This window comes from Marmota marmota, unplaced genomic scaffold, assembly GCF_001458135.2.
Source record: "Marmota marmota marmota unplaced genomic scaffold, marMar, whole genome shotgun sequence".
Lineage (NCBI taxonomy): Eukaryota > Metazoa > Chordata > Mammalia > Rodentia > Sciuridae > Marmota > Marmota marmota.
In genome coordinates, this window is record NW_025999900.1 from 45,460,527 (window position 1) to 45,482,475 (window position 21,949).

General features: G+C 40.0%; 1 protein-coding gene across 36 annotated transcripts in view; it reads left to right on the top strand.

The window, feature by feature from the left end:
* Nrxn3 (neurexin 3) overlaps nt 1–21,949 on the top strand; it is a 1,555,288-nt gene that overhangs the window by 502,785 nt on the left and 1,030,554 nt on the right. For all 36 annotated transcript variants that reach the window (XM_048799086.1, XM_048799081.1, XM_048799099.1 and 33 more), the window contains 2 exons: nt 1,304–1,742; nt 6,020–6,403. In XM_048799086.1, coding sequence (XP_048655043.1) covers nt 1,304–1,742; nt 6,020–6,403 — 823 coding nt within the window. The remainder of the gene's footprint in view (nt 1–1,303; nt 1,743–6,019; nt 6,404–21,949) is intronic.

Genomic DNA, 21,949 nt, shown 5'->3' on the forward strand with positions numbered 1-21,949 from the left:
CCATGCCCAGAGGAGGAAGCTGACCTATAGAAGTCATTTTGCCAAAGATGTCTAGCTTGAAAATAGTAGGCACAGGGTTTAGACCTAAATCTGGGTCCTGACTTAGAATTTGAATACGATAATGGAAAGGAAATAACAAGGGGTTACACACTAAACCCCATTCATGGTTTAGTCCTTTTATCTTTTGGCTGTCAAAGATCAGAAAACTGAGACCTGTCCCAGGGTGCTATATCAATAAGAGTAAATTATCGATATATTAATAAGAGTAAAAATTTTTGAAATTCTGATTTTGGGGAACAGGATGAGACTGGGTCAGGCATCCTCTCCTTCCCTTCTTAGTCTCCCACGCTGGACAATGGTCAGGAAGGTATGGTCAGGAAGAATTGTGCTGGTGCCTTGGGTAGGATGTAGGGGCAGGGAGCCCTGCTGGACCCCCTTCTAGGAAAAATCACGATGGGTACAGTGTTCTGTTATTTCTGACTCTCAACTAAATGAATGTCCCCAACAGACTGAACCAGGGTTTCAGGCTATCTCATTATAATACCACACACTCAATGTGCAAAAATCATGGATCCTCTTCTCCAAAAACTCATGATTTTTTTTAAAAAGAAATGTATGCAAATGATTTTAAAAACATGAAACAGGAAGATGCTGCAAAAAGTAAGTCTCTCTCCCAATCCAATTCCCAGGGACAACTTTATAGTTCCTTGTGCTTCTTTTCAAAGATATTTTATGCTTATATGAACATGTATAATAACTCTCCCCATCCCTCCCCATTTTTATACAATGGTAATGTAATTCTGTTCTGTTTCTTGCTGATTTCATTTAATGATATGACTTGGAGGGCCTTCAGGTCAAAGCCAGAAGCAATATCTCATTTTAAAGGCTGCATAATATTCCATTATAAAGATGTGCCATGTGTTATTGATGGTCATTTAGGTTGTTTCTGAGTTTTTACTAAGGATTCAGTAAATATCTTTGTAACAAAGTGTTTATATCCATTCAATTTAATCTCCTGTGCAAGTAAAACTTGCACACACATGTTGTATAACTTTCTGTCAATACAAGATATTGGCCAGAAGGAGAAAGACAAAAGAAACATCATGGGAATGCAGAGGACTATTCAGAGCACAGGTGCACCCCAGATATCTCTTTGGATGGGTTTTGAGGGCTGTGTCTCATGTTTCAAACCATTATGTCCTGAAGCCTCTTCTTGAATCTTTGTTCTGGGTGCCCAGTGAGTGATGGATGGATGCTGCTCGTAAGATTGATTCATATGGCACATTTGTTTGGCTTTTGACAGGTTGTTTATAAGAATAATGACATCCGTCTGGAGCTGTCTCGTCTGGCACGGATTGGGGACACAAAAATGAAAATCTATGGTGAAGTTGTGTTCAAGTGTGAGAATGTGGCCACACTGGACCCCATCAACTTTGAGACCCCAGAGGCTTACATCAGCTTGCCCAAGTGGAACACCAAACGAATGGGCTCTATCTCCTTTGACTTCCGCACCACTGAGCCCAACGGCCTGATCCTCTTCACTCATGGGAAGCCCCAAGAGAGGAAGGATGCTCGGAGCCAAAAGAACACAAAAGTTGACTTCTTTGCTGTGGAACTTCTCGATGGCAACCTGTACTTGCTGCTCGATATGGGCTCAGGCACCATCAAAGTGAAAGCCACCCAGAAGAAAGCCAATGACGGGGAATGGTACCATGTGGATATTCAGCGCGATGGCAGATCAGGTAGGGAAAAGCCAGGGTGTGTGACTGAGGATAGAGGGCAGCTGTAGCAATGCAGTTTTTCCTGGCTTTATTATTTTTTTTTAATTTTAATTTTTGCATTTGCAGGGTTGTTGATTTTTTGTCTCTTCTCTTTAATGGTTGTAGTAACATTGTTTTTGAACAAAACACCTTCCTCATGGATGCTGCACATTCTCCAGCTCATCTCCCTTGCTCTTTCAGGGACAACTCTAAGACCCTGGAACTAAGGATAGTTTTACAAATAGCATCACCCCTCCTCCCAAAGCAACTGTCATGTCACTGGTACAGTATTTCCCCCCTTTCTTCTCCTTCTTTTTCTCATCACCATGGGAACCAAGTGTGACATCACAGATGCTGCATTATGGGATTATTCTGTAGGATATGCCTCACTGTGCAAGAGTTTATGCAAAGATCCGCCCTGCAATAATTGGCAAGAGTCACGTTGCAGGGAGAAATTATGACAAGAAAGGAAAAGGCAAATTGATTTTTCCTGAAGTCATGTTCAATTTAAAGCCTTCCTTTGGTGTGAAAGCCTGTATTTTACCCTTTGCTCAGACCTCACTAACTCTCTCTTCCTCTTCCTAACCTTTTACATTTGGTTTAAATGGTTTTGTTTGTTTCTGCAGCCGCAGATCAAACAAGGTAGCCCCAGGCACTACATTGTCACTCTGGAACAGTAACAAAGGGAGTGGGGGCTGGGGGGCACTAATAGAGAGTCTGGGGTTTTCAAATGACTGAACAGTCTGCCTAGCTTTCTAGGGACCCTGTGGCAATGAAGGTCACATTCTGTGCTATTGGAAAACCAAAGAGCAGTAATTAGAGCATTTGAATTTCAGACTCATTTTCTGATTTCCCATTTAGGTAGTATATACTCCTGAGGGGTGTGGCTACATTTTCCATATTTGTAGGGATTCATCCTCCTGTGCACATAAGAACAAGTCTTCATTTGGATATTTTCTCTCCAGGTTACACTTGGTGAGCAAGAGGAAGTAATAGGGTCCCCAAAATACGGAAGCAAGAAATGGCTGAGTTTTGGTAGATGCTTTTCTGTACAATTCTAGAGGTAAAGGGATGGCAGAGATAAGCAACATTACCCTTAGGAGGAACAGGATGGGCTCTGTGCAGAGGGCAGACGGGTGGCAGATTGCATGTTTTATTGCCCAGTAGGAACCTCTATCGATTGTCTAAAATCTGATCGGAATCAAGAGGCTTCAAATTAAATGTGCTTGTTAAGCAAGAATGAAGAGTTTGTGCTTTTTAAAGAGAAAAAGACACACAAAAATAATTTCTTTGGAAGCTAAATCAATCCCTCTCTCAAGTTTATCAATAATAAGTGAGCAGGGTACAGCTAAAATTGTCTCAAAATTATTATTTTATTATTTAAATTTTTTATTCTAATTTGTTATATATGACATCAGAATGCATTACAATTCATATTACCAAAGTTATTTTTAAAAATTCTTTTAAAAACCTACCGCTATTGGTTAAGGTCATATGTGAAGATGGGTCATGGTGGATGAGTTCTGTGTGCGACTAACCTTGACACAGCTTCAAAGTTACCTACTTGTGTCACATAGGCCTGAACACATCAAATTGCCATGTGTTTATTTCTGTTCATTTCCAATACTAATTGCTGTTTCAAATAGGATAGCTATTTTTTTTTCTTTTTCTTTTTTCTTTTTTTTGGCTAGGAACATCACAGTGGGCCCATCTTTGAAAAATATATTTGGATTTTAGAAGCCTTGAATTTTTTACTTGGCAACTTACACTGTTGGGTGATTGTTTGAATCTGATGCATTTGATCAAAGAATATGTATATAAGTAATATATATATAATATTAATATATATATATATAAGTAATATATATAAGTAAACAAATAATCATCCTAACAGTGTAACTTAACACTTTTATATGGCCTGTTAAATGTCATTTCTTCACAAAGATGTTTCCTAGTAGGCTCTTTTCAGTTACAAACCTATGTGAAAGTGAATATTTACAAAAACAATATGGACCTCCCTGAGCATTCTGCAGAATATGACTAGGTAATTTAGAAAAACTTATATGATCGTATATTCACATATTTATATATGTACACATATATGTATATATGTGTGTATATATATATATATATATATATATATATATATATATATATATATGATATCTTATAGTCTCCATTGGGGAAGTGAGTCTTAAAAACTGACAAGAACATTCAAAAGAGTTCTGGCAGCATACTCAGGGGACAGATTTTCCCCAGCATGTACTTAAGGCATGAAATTTTAAATGGATTCTAGTACTTATTTGGCAATAGATGTTCCTCCCTTTTTTCTGGTGATCAGATTATATTTATAGGCATGTGGAAGATAAAAAAAGGAAACTGTGCAAGAGAATGTAGTAAGAGATACAAACTTCAACTTCCTTATTTGTAACATAGAGAAAATAATATATCCTAGTTCACGATATTGTTTTCAGGGTCAAGTACAAAAAAAAAAGTACATAAATGGGCTGAGGGTGTAGCTCAGTGGTAGAGCATAGCACTTGCTTTAGCCTGTGCCAGGACCTGGGTTTGGTCCCCTCAAATAAATGAATAAAAAAAATAAAAACAAAAAAGCACACAAAATACTTAAAGTGATAACCAGGACATTATAAAGTCAAGGCACAGCAGAACACCTCTAGGATAAAGGTGGGGAACAGATTGTCAGCTTACCCCTGCCCACGAGGCCCCTCAGTGTCCTTTCCATTCTACTGTGGTGTTGACTTTGTAATTTCGAGCACATTTCACGTTCTTGATCTCATTTGATCTTCTGAGCCTTCAGGATATACCCTTCTTAGCTGAGGGAATTGAGACTCAGACAGAGGAGACTGATGTCAGTGAAGGCTGACTGATGGATCCTACAACCCAGGTATCTTGGTACCAACAAAGCACTTCAAGAATAACAAATACATTTTTTTTTTTAAATTGCTGGTAGCATTTTTAGATATCACCTAGTACATTTTCTTGATTTTACAGTTCAGGAAATTAAGAGGTAAAGGGTTCAATGACTATCTTAGGGTCAGAAAACCATTTAGGACTAACATCCTTGTTCCCAAATTCCCAGGTCAGGCACTAAGTTATACCTTCTAAAATCTCATTTGATGGTGGCTATAATCCAGCCCTTGCCTGGGTCTTCCTATGTCCCTGGCCTCAACTCCTGCTCCCTCCCTCTTACCTCCTCCTCTCCTGTCACACTCCTTCCTGCCTCAGGCCCTTTGTGTGTGTCATTCTATCTGCCTTCCATGATCTCTACCCCTGGATTTTCTCAATACTAGTTTCAGCTGTCACCCACCTGGGCAGGCCTTAAATTAGAACACATGGGCTGCTACCTTGTACCCATTTTACTCTCTTCATAGCACCTGCCATTAGTTATTTTGTGTCTGTGTTCTGTAATATCAATTCCAAAGAGAGAAAGGCTATGAAGGACAGGCTCATCTCTGTGCCTAGAATTATACAGACGCAGAAGAGATGCCCAACATATCTGTATAACACGAATAAAGAAACATGTTCCAGTTAAAAATTACTAGTGGAAATGTCCCAAATATTCACTGGCTAGGGTGGTAGTTGAGGCCAGTCTAGAGTGTATCACTGCATGGAGGGGGAGGCAGAGAGGAAGTCCCATCCTTTGGGGGATGGGGAGCCGGTGAAGAGGATTCAGGCAAACACAGAGCCCTTATACTATTCCAGGGCCTATGAGATGCTTTCCTATAAGGATTAACTTAGTTAACCATCACATCAACCTGTGAGGTGGGGAAAATCACTTTCCCATTTACAGGGAAAACTGAAGCACAGGAAGACGGCGTCCCTTCTTCAAGGTTCTACAGCTCATGTGTGGTAAAAGCAGGGGTTTTAACTCAGGCAGGAACTCTTTTTCCCTCACTTGATTGATGATGATGATGATGATGATGATTATGATGATGATGATTCTTCTACCTTTCAGCCAAGCCAGTTAGGTAGTGAAAAGATCTACTAGAGGTTAGGCGGTAGGATTTTTCTGGTCTCCCTGGAGGCCTGGTTGTCTTAGGTGGCAGGGATGGGAACCGAATGACACCATCCTGCAGCATGCTGTTCCGTCGCTTGCGTGGCTTTCTCCTGGTCAGGCAGTGATGGTCTGAGAACCCACCTATTGGGCTCCTCTCATTTGGCTTATCACCTAGCGTGCTCACCTGAGATGCAAAAAAAAAAAAGCACCTTTAACTCACTCCGGATGTCTTCCTACCCAGGTACCATATCAGTGAACAGCAGGCGCACGCCATTCACCGCCAGTGGGGAGAGCGAGATCCTGGACCTGGAGGGAGACATGTACCTGGGCGGGCTGCCGGAGAACCGTGCTGGCCTCATCCTCCCCACGGAGCTCTGGACCGCCATGCTCAACTACGGCTACGTGGGCTGCATCCGCGACCTGTTCATCGACGGGCGCAGCAAGAACATCCGGCAGCTGGCGGAGATGCAGAACGCCGCGGGCGTCAAGTCCTCCTGTTCACGGATGAGCGCCAAGCAGTGTGACAGCTACCCCTGCAAGAACAATGCGGTGTGCAAGGACGGCTGGAACCGCTTCATCTGCGACTGCACGGGCACCGGTTACTGGGGAAGAACCTGCGAAAGGGGTGAGTCAGCCTTCGCAGGTGGCATGGTCCAGTCCAAGTGGAAATGGGTGTTACAGGTGTATCCCTGGACAGCCCAAGCCTTTGTTCCACCTGCACTCTTCTTCCAAATAAGAATTTTTGGGTTCACTGGTTTCCAGAACACACCATTCTAGTTCTGAGTGCCTAGCATCATTTGGCCAGAGTTAGATAGAAGAAAGAAAAACTTTAAAATAGATATTATTATACTCATATGTTTTTTTATTAGGTATCTTCTATTTAGAGAGGATGAATCTTTCTTCTTTGGGATTCCAGGAGAGCCAATCTGCCGGCTGTTTCATTTATTCCGTGTTTCCTGAATAGTTTCTACATGCTAACTCCTGGGCTAGGCTTTCAAAACAGAATATCGAACAAGATGGATATATGCCTATCCTTACAGAGCTTGCTGCCTAGTGGAATTAAATAACCAATGATAAACATGGTGGGTTTCATAAGAGGTGGTGTGATGGATGGGTAGCAAACACACAACTTTGGGGCCAGACTAGATGAGAAGTTTGACCTTTATGGAGTCATGTGAACCTCATGAAGGAAATAAGTATCTCTGAGACTTGATTGTCTCATTTGTAAAATGGTGGTAGTTAGGCACCACCTCACCAGATATCAATGATGATCTGATTTAATAGGTTCCTAAAATATGGTAAGCATTTAACAACCACTAGTGACTCTTTGATGATTGTAGTTATTATATCAGCTTTGTTATTATTGTCAACTTCATTGAAGGAAAGTACAGAAAAGTTCTGGAGACCCTTGTAAGAACACTCAATGTACTATAGGGATCCAGATAAAACTTGTTCAAAGAGAAAAAATACCTAAGTTAAGAGGTGAAATATGAATAGCGACATTAGTGGCCATGTAAGGTGTGTCTATGAACTCACCTATGCCAAGGGCAAATTAATGGGAGTTCATCCAAAATTTGCCAAGTACAATGAAAGTCACTGCTCCTTTTACATTGTCACTTCTGACTAGTCATTAAAGGGCAGCTGATTGGGGATATATATGCCTTGGCAGAGAAGTGGCAGGAAGGAGTGTGATCTAAACAGGACAGATATAAGAGACGTGGTGGTATTGAAGAACTGAACAAAGTCCACAGGGACTCCAGGCTTTGTTCCTTTGTAAACAAAATCCATAATGAAAAGGGGACCCAGAGAGATAGCTAAACAGGTAGAGCCAACCCTTTAGAACAGGCCAGAATACTACAGAGAGTCCCTTCTACTTACACTTAAGTATCTTCCATATGCAGTGAATACAGTTTGGGCAAGAAGCAGAGATAAAGGTTAGCAAAGGAATGACATCTAGCCAAGGAGGTTCAGTTTAAAGACCACATTCAGATTGTAGCTTGTTCTCTTATTTTTATATGCCCCCAAACACAAAATCAAGTTGGCTATCCATGGGCTGTCAGCTTCTATATTATATGAAAGTATACTTTACATAGTTACCAAATATTTGCTGAAAACATAGCTCTAGATCTTTAAGGATATGGCATCTACAACAGACATAGCTCCTACCTTCAATGAGCTTTTGCATGTAGCTGAGATATCTACACAAGAAGCAGTAAGACAATAATTCAAGGCAGCATCTTAGGCTGTGTTGGTGGACAAGCAGGAGGACATGAAGATTAAGATGAGAGAAGAATTCTTTGAGGACCTATAGGATCTTCCTTCTAAAGACCACCAGTGACCAGAAATTGTCCATGTATCAGAAGTCTAGTAGTCGGGATGATCCTGATTGGTGTTTCCAAGGAATGGTTTCTATGAGGTCAACTGTGTTACTAATTAACATGTATTTCAAGAGATGGCAAACTTTATTTTTTTTTAAATATAATTAGACCAAAAACAGATACAAGACATTAGGATGAAATGGAAGCCTAGAACTTTCTTATAGTTTATGGAATTTAAATCCAGATTCACTGCATTGTCAAAGCAGCAACAACCAGAACATGAGATGAGATGAGAGGCAGCCATCTGGAATAGAAATAGGCCATATGGGCCTCATAAGTCTGTCAAGTGCCTGGACTCTTTCCAAATATCTTTGTAGGGTAGCATACCCTGGTGCTGGTTTGGGAAGATAGAAAGGTCATTTGACCTCTGAATGTATGAGACTTTTGATGTGAGCTTAGGTATTGTGGATATTCCACCATCTATGGAAGTGGTGTGAGAAGCAAAGGTCACCTCAGACATCTCACTTCTTGCTCTTGTATCTCTGCTAATCAGAGGACTTGTGGTTGTTGGAGGCAGGGAGGAGCAGCGACATTAGTGGCCATGTAAGGTGTGTCTATGAGCTCACCTATGCCAAGGGCAAATTAATGGGAGTTCGTCCAAAATTTGCCAAGTACAATGAAAGTCACTGCTCCTTTTACGTTGTCACTTCTGACTAGTCATTAAAGGGCAGCTGATTGGGGATATATGAGGGACAATTATTCTTGGTACAGTGAAGCCAAGAGTCATCCATTCTGGCCAAATGAGAAAGAGCTTAGCAAATTTAAGACATTTGATCTATATATCGCTCAAATCCCAGACGGTTTGGCTGATTGTTTTGTTCCCCCGCTAATTGTTTTTTGCCCCTGTATTGTTCCTGACACCATGTTCAGAATGAATCAGTGGAGTGTAAAAATGATAGGACTCCACTCTGCTAGCAAAGAAAATAGAGCTTCCCAATGACATTGTTTTGCTCTTATTGAAACTCATTCCTTAGTGGAGATTTCCGTGGTGGAGACTGAGCATCTTTTACTCATTTTTCATATGGATGAAGACACTTATTGAGGCCTAATATATTCTAGGCACTATGTTCAGTGCTGGAAATACAAAACAACAAACAAATAACAACTACAAAAAAAATCAACACTGTTCCTACTTGTTGTTCAGGGGTGTTTGGTCCTCTTAGAGAAACAAAGAAAATATTCAACATGTGGCAGATGTTATGGTGGGGGTCTCTAGGGAAGATGTAGGGCAAAAAGTGGAGTGGCCACTTCTACATAGGGTGTTGATATTAGGGAGAAGGGGATCCAAGGTTTCTTGGCTCCTATTTCTACAAAACTAAATGACCTTTTCCTTCTTTAGGTCTTCAGTAGTCACTACGGGCATTTCTGGTGAATGGTAGAGGAAGTGTTTGGCATCCTCTTTTTATCCTTTGGATGAAGGGATGCTTTCCCAGCTACCATAACGTCAATATAGTCACTTTGTTTACCATTGTTTGCTTTTTATCCTAGAAGCTTCAGACTTCCTTAGCACTAATTGTGATGAGTTTAGGAAAATGCCCAATACTGTGTGCCCTGCAGAGTTGAAAATTTTGGAGTTCATAGGTTAAAACTGGGTTTCAGAAGTGGGCATGGCTTAGGTCAGATCAAGATGAAAAATGCTCAAGGACTTAAACAAGATTAATCTAAGGAACAACTAACTCTCAGATCAAAGTTGTCAGCCAAAGATAAAAGAATAAGACTAGGAAATACACTGGTATTTGGACTAGGATTAATTAGCATGAGTATCTTTCTATTCCGGTAAAACTGAATGACTTTTTGCTTCTTCCCTCCTAAGAGTGCTTTTTCTGCCTATGAAGATGAACAACTCCATATCTTCTATTTCTGTGTTTATGTACATTTTTAACACTTTTATTATTACAATGTAGTTACTTATGATGGTTGTGTTCGTTTTGACATAGTCATATTTGTATGAAATGTAATTTGCTCCATTTCAGTGCCCTGTGCCACCTCTTTCTCTCTCTTCCTCCGTTCACCTATTCTTCTTCCTCTACTTTATTGGTCTTCCTTCTATTTCTTTATCTATTTTTAATTCATGCTTCATATATATACATAAAGGTGGAATTCACTGGGGTATATTCATACATTCACAGCATAGTTTTGTCAAATTCATTTTGCATCTCTTCCCTTTCCTGTTCCTCCTCCCTCCCCTTCACTCTCCTTCTACTCCACTCATCTTCCCTCTGTCTTTCTGGTATCCAATCCCCTTCACCCACGTGTTTTTCCCTTTGCTCTAACTTCAATGTGAGAGAGAAAACATTAGACCCTCCATTTTTTGAGGCTGGCCTATTTCACTGAGCATGATGTTTTTTTCTTTTCACCCATTTTCCAGCAATTGCCAACAACTTTAAATCTTGACATCTGAAAAATGGACTTGATATTGTATTCAGATTCTTATCAGTGTGACCTAAGAAGATATAGAGGTCTCTACCCATCCTGATCAATTAGTTCTATAGCTACTATGGTGTCCTTTTCATGGTGATGTGAGAACTAACCCCGTGATCTAAAAAGCAAAGTTCTGTTATAACTACTTAATGCTAATTAGTTGAGTTGAAATGCTTTAATCTTCTGGAAGACCACCTGCTAGTCTGTGCAGTTCTGTTGTTCAGAAGGTATTGTTGAGTTTGTTGTTACTCTTTTCTGGGCGTTTTCCTTCTCAAGGAAGTACAATCAACTTGACAGTAGACAACATAAGCATATTATCCTTGGCAATGTAGCCAAATTGTTTAGTCCAATTAGTGAGAGTCCCCATAGGGGAAGTGTAATGCTTGATTCATTTGTGGACCATCAAGCTTAAATTAGAAGCTACTTCAGATTTTATACTCTTCCCTGTATGACTTTTTCTAAATGTATGTGGCATTAATTTGGCAAGAAAGTAAATAGGACTCAGCACAAGTCCATCCTTATGTCAAAAAAGAAAAAGAAAACCCCATGGTACAAGGGTTATAGGCAGAATGGGACAATGGTTAATAGCATGCATGGCATTTGGAGTTAGACTTTGATTCCTATTTTACGTCATAGCAAGATGATGTACGATAAGTACATATTCTAAGTCTGAATTCTCTAATCTGTACAATGGAAGTTCTATACTTACTCCATCTAAAGTATTCCTTGATGACAAACTATAGACTGAACTATGGCTAATATCAAGGAAGTAGATTTACTGGATGATTACCTGGAAAATTTCAATCAAGTGAACAGAGAAGCAGAGCAGCTGTACAAACCCCAGGGCACTGTTTGAGATCCTCCAACTTCTAGTTCCAGATTTTTTTTTTCACTTAAAGTTAGCATGTTCCAAATAGAGAGCCCATTTGGTTCAGTTTGGTTCCTCTGTCTATTACTACACCAGAGATGGAAGCTCATAGAGGCATATGTTTGAGCTGGAACCACACCCTGCCTACTTCCTGAGGATGTTAGTTTGAATGAGAATAGCTATCTCAAGGTAAGCACAGTGGCTGGCATACAGTAGTACAGTGATAGTCTCTCTTATTGAGGAGGCTTTTTCAGGTGTTTCTTGTTCATGCAGGGCAAGTATTCATGGTAGGTCCAAGAGAACAGATGAAGGTCCATTTTTCAAGTTCTTTAGAAAGAGGTGAGAAGTCTGATTCTCTTGAAAGATGCCGGTGCAATGGAACAGCTTAGATCCTTGTTCCAACAAAAACGATGCCTTATATTTTATTTATTTTTTTTAATCTGAATTCTCCCTTGAATTCAAATTATTCCCTGACTTAAAGCCTAGGGAATCAGTTGAATCACCAGCACTTGTAGGCCATAGCAGAAAATGTGTCTCACTGTGTTCCTTGAAGGCAAAATCAGCCTTTGCCTTCATTTTCTCAAAAAATACATTCTGTAAAAGAAGTATATACACATATTACATACAAATATATATTATATAGAAATATTATATATAGTATTTGGAAAATATAGGAAAGTAGGAAGAATGGGAAAATTACCAAATGCTCAACACAATTATTAACCATATAACCAAATATAGTCATATTTACGTATGACTATAATCTTGCTATGGGTACAATTGTGTGTTCTACTTTTCCCATTGAATACCATGTTGCAATCTACAATTTTCCTGCCTCAGTGTTATGTGTGGTTTGCACACACACATATGTACACACATGTACGTATACATTTAAGTGTATAAAATCTTACTACTTCCTCAGTGCTCTTCTATGGTTGGGGTCCAGGGTACCCTGACTCATCAGACCAAATCTTATTGTCTATACCCAGCCAAATGGAATTACTTCATATTTTTTCATTCTACCTTTATTTTTTTAACCACCCCTGATGTCTGCTAAAAAAATTAATATCTGGAATCTTGGAAATTGGGTGCTTTTCAGAACATTAATTTACAGGAGCAAGAAAATATGGCAATGAGGACAACCCAGCTTTTTTCTGTGTCTCCATTGACCTGACATATACACCAGCTGAAAACTAAGAAAGCAGGTATTTTGAGATTACTCAATAGAAAGGGAGTGAAGACTGACAGTTCCCCTCCCTGCTTAGGGACTCCATGTCAGCTATCCCCTGAGATTGTGGTGGTATGCCTGAGGCCACGGCAGAAGATTCTGCCTCAAAAGGGTGAGACACTATTCTTACTGAGGCTGGACTGTGTCATTTGGATGTCAGATATATGCCATGTGTATGTCATAACTTCAAAAAATAGCAGGATTAGCATATATCATTGATGTCATCTGTACTTAATTTTTATTTTGATAGGTAGAGAATTGGAAGCTGTGAGGTTATCATGAGTTCAATGTGGAGTAACTGTTGAATGGTTAGAACTCATGATTTTTGATTCCTATTTCATTGTACTTCCTGTTATATTTAGTCAGCTTCCTTTTCATATATACAAAGTTTGGATTTTAAGATGATTTTTATATACATACTTGCAGTGTGTTATTAAACATTGGAGGGCCCAGGACTCTGTTTTGGGTCTGTTCTATATAAGCACAGTTTCTTTGGTCCCCTTATTGTCAAAGGTCATCTATATGTCAGTGACTCTCAACTGGAATTCCAGATTTCTAAATTGTCTATTTGACATCTCTGTTTGGATATCTGATAGGTGTCTTAGTCAAATCAGTGAAAAATAGAAACCTTGAGTTCTTCCCTGTAGCATTTTTTTTGTCTCACCAAGTCCAGACAATTCCTGATGTAAATCCATCCTTTATCTGTCTACTTCTCCCTGCTACTATCATTCTAGGTCAAACCACACTGATCTTTCCTTTGGATAACTAGATAGCATGTAGTATGATTATGAAAAATTTAAATTCATTTTGTGCTTTCCTTAGAGTATTAAAATTAAAGCATTATAATTTCTGTACATGCAATACACTCCTACTCTAAGTAGCTTTCATTTTAGTAACATTTATTTGACAAAACCTATAGGAAATCAAACTGTGGTGGTTCTTTGGGTCTTTAGCATACAATTCCAGAGACAGTTTCTATCTCTTTACTGTCAGGCTTGATGCACTAAGTCCTGAGGATGTACCTTTGTAGAGAACATTTTTCCTGTTCCCCATGAGCTCACAGTCTAGCAGAGAGATGGAGAACTAATCTGCAAACTGTAATGCTACCTACCAAGGACAATGATTCATGGAATAATTATAGGAAACAAATAACAATTAGAAAGTAGATACTAAAACATGACATACTACTTTAGGATTGGTTCTGGATTGACTTGGTTCACAGCAACTCACTGGTGTGGAAGCAATAGGAGTCCTGAACTCCAAGGTCAAATATAATAATACCGGTTGCTTTTACTGGTCTCAGTGTCATTGAGGAGGGAATCTGCTTTATGACTGTGCTCCCACTTGCCAGGGATATCCAGGTGCTTTTCATTTAGCTATGTGACCTTGAGATAGTTATTTGGATCCTCTGGCCTCTCTGTTCTGCAAGAATAAAATGAGACAATTGAGTTTCATGCTCTCTCAGGGCCCTTCAAGTCTCAAACTCTGATTCTCAAATGTCATCAGCTTGGCAATGTCTTCCCTTTTCCCAAGTAGAGGGATAAAGGTGAGTGAAGGGCAGGACAGGAATGGGAGTCTTTGCTTCTTGAATCTGAAGAACTGTCTGAGTCAGGAAGTGCAATGAGGTTTTCACCTCTCTGATTCATTCTCCTAAGAAAATGAATGCCTCTTATATTGGGTTCACTTTAGGCCATGATACATAAGACTTAATTGATGGATTAATGGATAGAACCTTGGCTTTCTTCAGAGGATTAAAAGCTGGTATCCTTTGTGACCCACTGCTTACCTTTTTTTAAAATTTAATATATATATTTTGCAATACTGGAGATTGAACCCAGAGGCTCTCTACCATCAAGATACAGCCTCAGTTCTTTTTTAATTTTTTAAAAAAAAATATTGAGGCAGGATCTTGCTAAGTTGGTGAGGGTCTCATTAAATGGCCTCAAACTTCTCTTGCCTCAGCCTTCTGAGTCTCTGGGATTATAGGTATGTATCACTACACCTGGCCTGTTTTTTTTTTTTTTTTGGTAAATAATGACATGTTATCTGAGAAAGGTGCTTCTCAAGAAATGGGCAATTTGGGAAATTCATCAACATCAAAATATCTCCTTTTTCTTACTTATTATTGCTCAAATCATATGAATGCATTCCTGAGTGCTCAGACTCCGCCTACTTTTTTTTTTTCCTCTTCCAATTGTGCAAGTTTGCCTTTGCACAGGCTCAGGATTGAATGATCACAGAAAAATGTTCCATACTCCTTGAACTCTAAGAGTTGTTCCACCCAATCAGAGTCTGAGATATCCCTGTTACTCTGAAGAAGAGGGAAGTATATTCTAGTTATTCCAGAGTCAGAACTCCCGGGGTCTTGACAGAGTAGGGACTTTGGAGATCTTTGAAAAAGCTGCACCTGGGCCTGCATTTAGTGTGTGAATGTGAGGGTCTACCGCTTGGTGCAGTTCATGACCACCACTTATGAACCCTGGCGCACCTGCTGCTCTGCCTGCCTCAGCCTGCTCTGTGTGATGCTGTCAAATGCAAGGGTATAGTGGCTGTTCACAGTGCCATTCTGTACCTTTATTACCACATTCACTAAAAGCGACTTAACTGCCAACAGACATCTGCCCATTATAGTGCAATAAATTGAGAGCTGCTAAATTATGAGAAACCAGTGCTTTGAAATGCAACACCAGGGGATTGTCACAGGCTTTTCTAGCATCTCTGACATCCTGTTTCTTTTCACAGTTAGATGAACCCTTCTTTGCTCCGAATTGGATTAAAAGGAAAGGAAAGTTAAGAGACCTTCCATTTATTGAGAGAAATTATGTGCCTGTTCTGTGTTAGGTTCTTGATAGACACCGGGTCATGTAACCCTCACATTCTCCCTGCAGGTTGCATATTTTAGTTGAAGAAATTCAGAGTCAAATTCTTTCCAAAGTAGACCCACCAAGTGCTATGTGCCAGGAGCCCTGTTGAAGACTCAGGATACAAAGGCATCAATTGTGATTCTCTTCACAAATGTCTCATTATGTTCTGATATCCAGGGAAAGAGGAGCATAAATGGAGGGAGAAATATCATGGAAAGCATCACAGATTGGGAGGCACTAGCTGAGGCTTAGGAAAGGAGCAAGAATCTCTTTTCAAGATAGAACAGTCAGGGACAAAAAGTATTCCAGTCAGGAGGAAAAGATATTCCAACAGAAGGCCAATAGAGAGATCAGTGTAAAAGTTAGTTCAGTTTGTATCAGTGCTAATTCAGAAGTGAGAAATAGGAGCCCTAACCAAGGTAAGGACAATAGAGGTTGGATTTGGGGACACATCTAATAGATATAAAAGGAGCAATGTCAATAAGACTTAGTAACCAATAATTCACAGCAGAATGGTGGACACAGTGGGGGAGAACAAGGGTTAGCACGGAGGCCTGTTGTTTCACTCACCTATCTTGAGTCATTGGAGATTCTTGGAAGGAGAGGGGAGAAGTGGGGTGACCATCAAAGAGAGGCTACAAGGAGTGAGACCTATATCTGCTTTGTTGCCACTTTGAATGTGTGTCTTACCCTTTCTGTGTGCCTCAGTTTCCATTTTTATTACTGAGAATATTGACAGAGTCTGTTTAATTGTCTTGTTGGAAGTCTCTGTTATAGGGTCAAAGTCCATAGGTGCACATGTATACATTAAATGAAAGTGCCCCCTTTCTGACTCTAGAACTTAGTCATTCAAGAATGAAAAAGATAATGCTGTAATATTTCTCCATGCCCCCCATTTTTCTTCTGTTGTAAAAATGGCCCAGATATGATTTCTAGGTTTCAGCACATAAAACACTGGCGCTTAAATACAAGTGAGTAGGTGATTCCTTAGGGCACAGGAGAGCATGCTTTTCACCATATTCCAAATGGCTTGGGTGTGAGTCCAGACATGATCTGCCACAGACTCAGGATTTTAAAGAACTGTTAAAATGTTCTATTATAACTGTGATGATCTCAGCCAAGCTTTGACCCACCTTTGGTGGAAAAGTGAGTTGTTGCTTATCTCTTCCTGTTGAAAAAAGTGGTCAGATTTAAGATTAAACTGAAAAAATCCATTCTTGAGAGCTAGGCAAATCACATTGTTAATTTCTCCCTACTCAGGTCTCTCCTTTGGGTTTTATAGCATTGACACCAATACTGAGGACAGTGTGTGTGAGTTTTGCATCAATCACATGTGTGTAGTTTCCCTTCCAGTTTCTGGAATGTCTGTTCGTTGTGTTTTATCATAGGTTCTGGGGTCATTAAGGGGAAGAAACAGCAGACGTGTAATAGTCATAGGTGGAAACTCCAAAAGCCAAGACTTAAAACTCCCTTGACCAAAAGAAAACCAAGCAGAGTATAAAATGTGCCAGTAGAACAAAGGCGGAGATGATACCTAGCAAAACTGCCCAGACCTCAAATTTTAGATGAAGAAACTGAGATCTCCAGGTAGAAATGAGTGGCCCAAAGAATAGCAGATAATGTTCTTAGCCCCTTATTTTATTTATGTACATTCAGATTTTTGTAAGAAAGAGCAATATCTGGGGCTGGGGATATAGCTCAGTTGATAGAGTGCCTGACTCGTGTGCACAAGGCCCTGGGTTCAATTGGGGATTGAACCACACACATACACACACACACAATCAATCAATCAATCAATCAATCAATAAATAAATGCAATATCTGTGCATGTTTGGGGAAGAAATGTTTATGTTCCCGTGATTTACTAAGGAGTGTAATCATGACATTATGGCAAGGACATTCAATCAATCTCTAGTAATTTGTTGGTAAATTTTATTTGAAACATGGGCAAATGATGTAGAGAGAAGACATGCAAAGGCAACAGATGTGTATATATTTCTCTTCTTTGTCTTTCATGGCTCATCCCATCTTCCCCAGGAACAGTCGGGAATCCCAGTCCAACAGAGAGGCTTTTTGGAAAGACAAGTGCATTTGGGACTTGGGGCTGGAAACCCTGCGTATGAGCGACTCTTAAAAGGCCCCCATCTGTGGGCTGTTGGATAGCTATTTCCCTGGCAAGTAGATGCCATCTTTCTTGGAGATCATTTCATGCTTCTTAACATATTTAACCTTTATAGCAAGGCACTCTCATCAAAATGACAAACCCCAACAGAGCCTTCTAAGAGGCCAGTAAATCAGAAACCTTATGGAATCTGTGGGATTAACATGCTCACCTTCTCAGTTCCCCCAGGGAAGTAAAGTTCTGTGCCTTTCAGATTTTAATCTTCTCCACAGGCCCCTTGTCTAAAATGTCCTGCTGTGGCCCACTGGTATTTAAATATTGTTTTTTTATAGTTGCCCAGGGCCACATACTGACAGTAGCTAAGGCTGGCACATTCTTTATCTCCATCAGCTGATATTGTAAAGGAAAGAAAAGTGCTCTGATGTTTGTTGAGTTGAATTCTTTTCACCCCTGTAGACATCCTTTCTGGGTCTGAAGATAGTGGCTGACTCTTAATGTCACCATGCCCCGTGGTAGCAGGATGCTACTCTAAGTGACCTCATCTCCTGCTGGCTGTCTGCTACCCTGCTCTCCTTGCTGGGTTCTACAATAATACTTCATTTACAAGGAATCCAGCATCTCAGCCACTGTGAGATAGAGCTCCCTCCTGTGGAAATCCGCAAAGTTAAGAACATGGTAAGAGTAGAAGAGGGAGGAGAAAAGGTGGATAAGAAACAGTTCTGATAGCTGTACAGGTGATGAAAACCCTTCTAAGGGTTGGAAGGAAATCAACCCTTTTATCAGAGTTGCGGTTAATATTTATAAGTTGGAAAGGACCTATAGTAGTTGAGTCTAACCCAATACCTAAAGCCTACACACCTCCTTGGCAAAATTCCTAAATTGCTTTATTTTAGACCACTTTTGTTGCTGTGATCTAAAAATGTATCAAATAATTTTAGAGGTGGAAACATTTCCTTGGTGCTCACAGTTTCAGGGGTCCCAGTCCATAGATGGCCAGTTATTGCTCTGGGCCTAACGTGAGGCAGAACATCATGGTGGAGAGGTGTGGAGGAGGAAAGCTGCTCAGGAAATGGCAAGTAGGGAGCAGAGAGACAGCTATGCTCACCAGGGACAAAATATAAACCCAAAGGCCTGCCGCCAGTGACTTGCCTCTTACAGCCACATCCTATCTGCCTATAGTTACCACCTAGTTAATTCGTATTTTTGTGGATCAATGCACTGATTAGTCTGAGAGTCTCATAACCCCATCATTTCACTTTTTAACTTTCTTTTTTTTTATTGGTACTTTTGAACTTTCTTGCATTTTCTTACACACTAGGTTTTGGGGGACACCTATACTAAAACTATAATGTCATTGTATGAACTCTCTGGGAACATTTACTTTGTTTCCATATATTGTACTAAGAATTTAGATGTAGTTAGCTTATTTAATTAATGCAATGAGATAGATAATGTTTTCATTTTTAACTTACATCTGAGGAATTGGGGTCAAAGATAGGCTAATATGCTCAAGGTCACCCAGGCTTTTCTAGGTGTTCCACTCCTGAGACCACTCTCTCGTGGTCAGTGTTCTCTTCTGGTCCCCATGACAGTGATGCTCACCTTTTTGCAAAGCAGCCATCCCATTTGGAACAATAAATCTTCCTTTTATCATGAACTAAAGTTGTGTAATGCTTTCTTTTGGCCTTGGTTCAGGCTTTGAGATCCACATAGAACTTTTCTAGGTTCTTCTTTGGCATGCACGCTGGAAATATTCAGAACAGATTCAGCTTAAATGCTTTTTACACAGAACTCAGTTACTTAAGGATATCTATCATTTGCTCACTGAAATGTTGTGAGTCATTCTCAGGATAAACATCATTAGATTTTTTAATCAATCCTCACCTGTTATGCTTTTGAGTTCCTTAATAATCCAGTCATCTTTGATGGGAGTGGGGAAGGATTAAAGGGGCCCATGCATTCACTGAATGGAAGGGTGGCTTCTAGTTCAGGGACCTCTGTGGAGCAGACCTTATTACTCAAGCAACAGGGATGCTTTATTAAAGCAATCACACAGATGATTATCAGACACTATAACATATATGGATATGGGTTTGTGTGGCCAGTAGAATTCACTGCCATATTTATGGGAGCAGTGTTTTGGGCCAATTTCTTAACCTGAAAATATGCCTTGGGCCACAGTAGATCATATTGTACTTATTACCTAGCCTTATTTCTCAAAATAGTCCCAGGTTGAATGTGGTTAAATCACTTATTTCAATAGCAAAGTTGAATTTATTTCTGACCATAGGAACATCTTAAGATATTGATAGACCAGAAAATCGTGGTGATTGACTGTTAGGACTAGTCAGGGCCTTAATAAGTTATCTATGTCAGGGCTGATAAATTACAAAGAAAGAACTGAAGTTCAGAGTGGTTTTATAACTTGCTAAGAGTCACAGGGGAAGTAAGAAGCCATGGTGGGACTTAATGACTCAGTATTTTGAGTCCTGGACCAGGATTCTCTATCCTGAAGCAATATTGGGAGCTACTCTTGTTTTGCGCCCGTGGGCCTGTCTTCCTGTGTAGCTGACCATGGGATGTGGGTAGTGCAACTCGGAATCCTTCTGCACAAGCTTTGTAGGTTCTTGTGACTTTTTTATTTTTTTAACATGTAATAGTCTCTTTATTTACTGCAAATAAGCAAGGCAATTAATTCACAGTTAGCGACTTATGGTCTGGAAAATCTCATTACGCAAACCTTACATTATCAACACATCTGTTTAAAAAGAGATGCTTAAGGAAGTGGTCTGAACACCCAGATTCCTGATCATCCTCACAAAAGGCAGACCTAGGGGTAGTGAAGTGGTTGTACTGAAGGTTCTGATGCTTCTGAAATTCATACCTAAGGGAGTATAAAAGGGAATTCATATTTTTTGAGTACATACTATATGCTGGGTATAATTTTGTCCTTAAGATGCACAACTTCGAGGCAGTAAGAAATTGATTTGGATCGTAATATTTTTTTAGTGTTCTTGGATGTGTTTTTAACTCCTCTGAACCTCAATTTTCTGATGCATCAAAGGAGTCTTTCTGGGATTGTTATGAAGCTTAAGTAAGATGATTCTATTTAAAAAAAAAAAGTCTTGGCACAAGGCCTGTAACTTTGTTAGCGTTTAATACATGGGGAGTGTTATGTTTTGGTTATGAGGTGTCCCCCCAGACACTCATGTGTTTGACAATGCAAGAATGTTCAGAGGTGAAATTATTAGATTATGAGAGCTGTAACCTCATCAGTGGATTAATCCATTTGGTGGATTAATCAAATGGACAGCTGCTTGGTAACTGTAGGCAGGGGCATTGAGGCTGGAGAAGGTAGATCCAAGGCCACACATGTTGTCCCTGGGTACTTTCTGGCTCTCTCTGCTCCCCAGCTGCTTTGAGGTGAGCAGCTCTCCTCCCCCATACCCTCCTGCTGTGATGTCCTTCCTCACCTCAGGCCTGAAGCAGTAGAGTCAGCTGACCATGCACAGAAACCTCTGCAACAGAAAGCCCCAAATAAACTTTTCCTCTTCTGCATTGTTCTTGTCAGGTATTTTGGTCACAGCAATGAAAAGCTGAAGAACACGGGGAGTATTATTATTTTCTCATTTAATTTTTAGAACAAGCTTATAAAGTTGGTGGTATCATTCATACCTATAGATAATGAAACCAAGGATTAAAAAGATTAAATAATTTGCCATAGTCACAAAGTTAATGAATGCTAGAGGCAGGATTTTTTTTTAAGCCAGTCTCTCAGATTTTTTAATCATACTTTTCCATTTTCCAATCCTTAAATTGAGGGCCTAGGAGGTGGGCTTAGATATATTGTGGGGAGGAGGAGGAAGAGCCAAGAGAAGTAGAGATGGCCTTTGTTGTTTATCTGCCAATTAGGACTTGCAGAGGACAGACATGAGGGATAAGCCAAGTTGGAGCTTATTTAGTTGTACTAAATTCAAAATTTAGAAAAATAAATAAAGATCGTCCACATTCTGTTATCTAGGCGCAGTTCCCCAATGGAATAGAAGAAATCTGAAGTTCCATGGGGTTTGGGGGAAAAAAGCCTGAAATGGTGTGAAATGAGTACAGTTTGGGCCTAAAAGACAATTTTTTCTTTTTCACAATTTACCCAGAGCTGCAACTTACCCCAGTTACTTACCCATAGCCATACCCATGTGTATAAGGGCACCCGCGTGTACACACACACTCTTCAGCCATAAACCTGTACCCTAATGTTCAGTTCCCTTGTCTGTCTCCTAAGCATGCACCCCC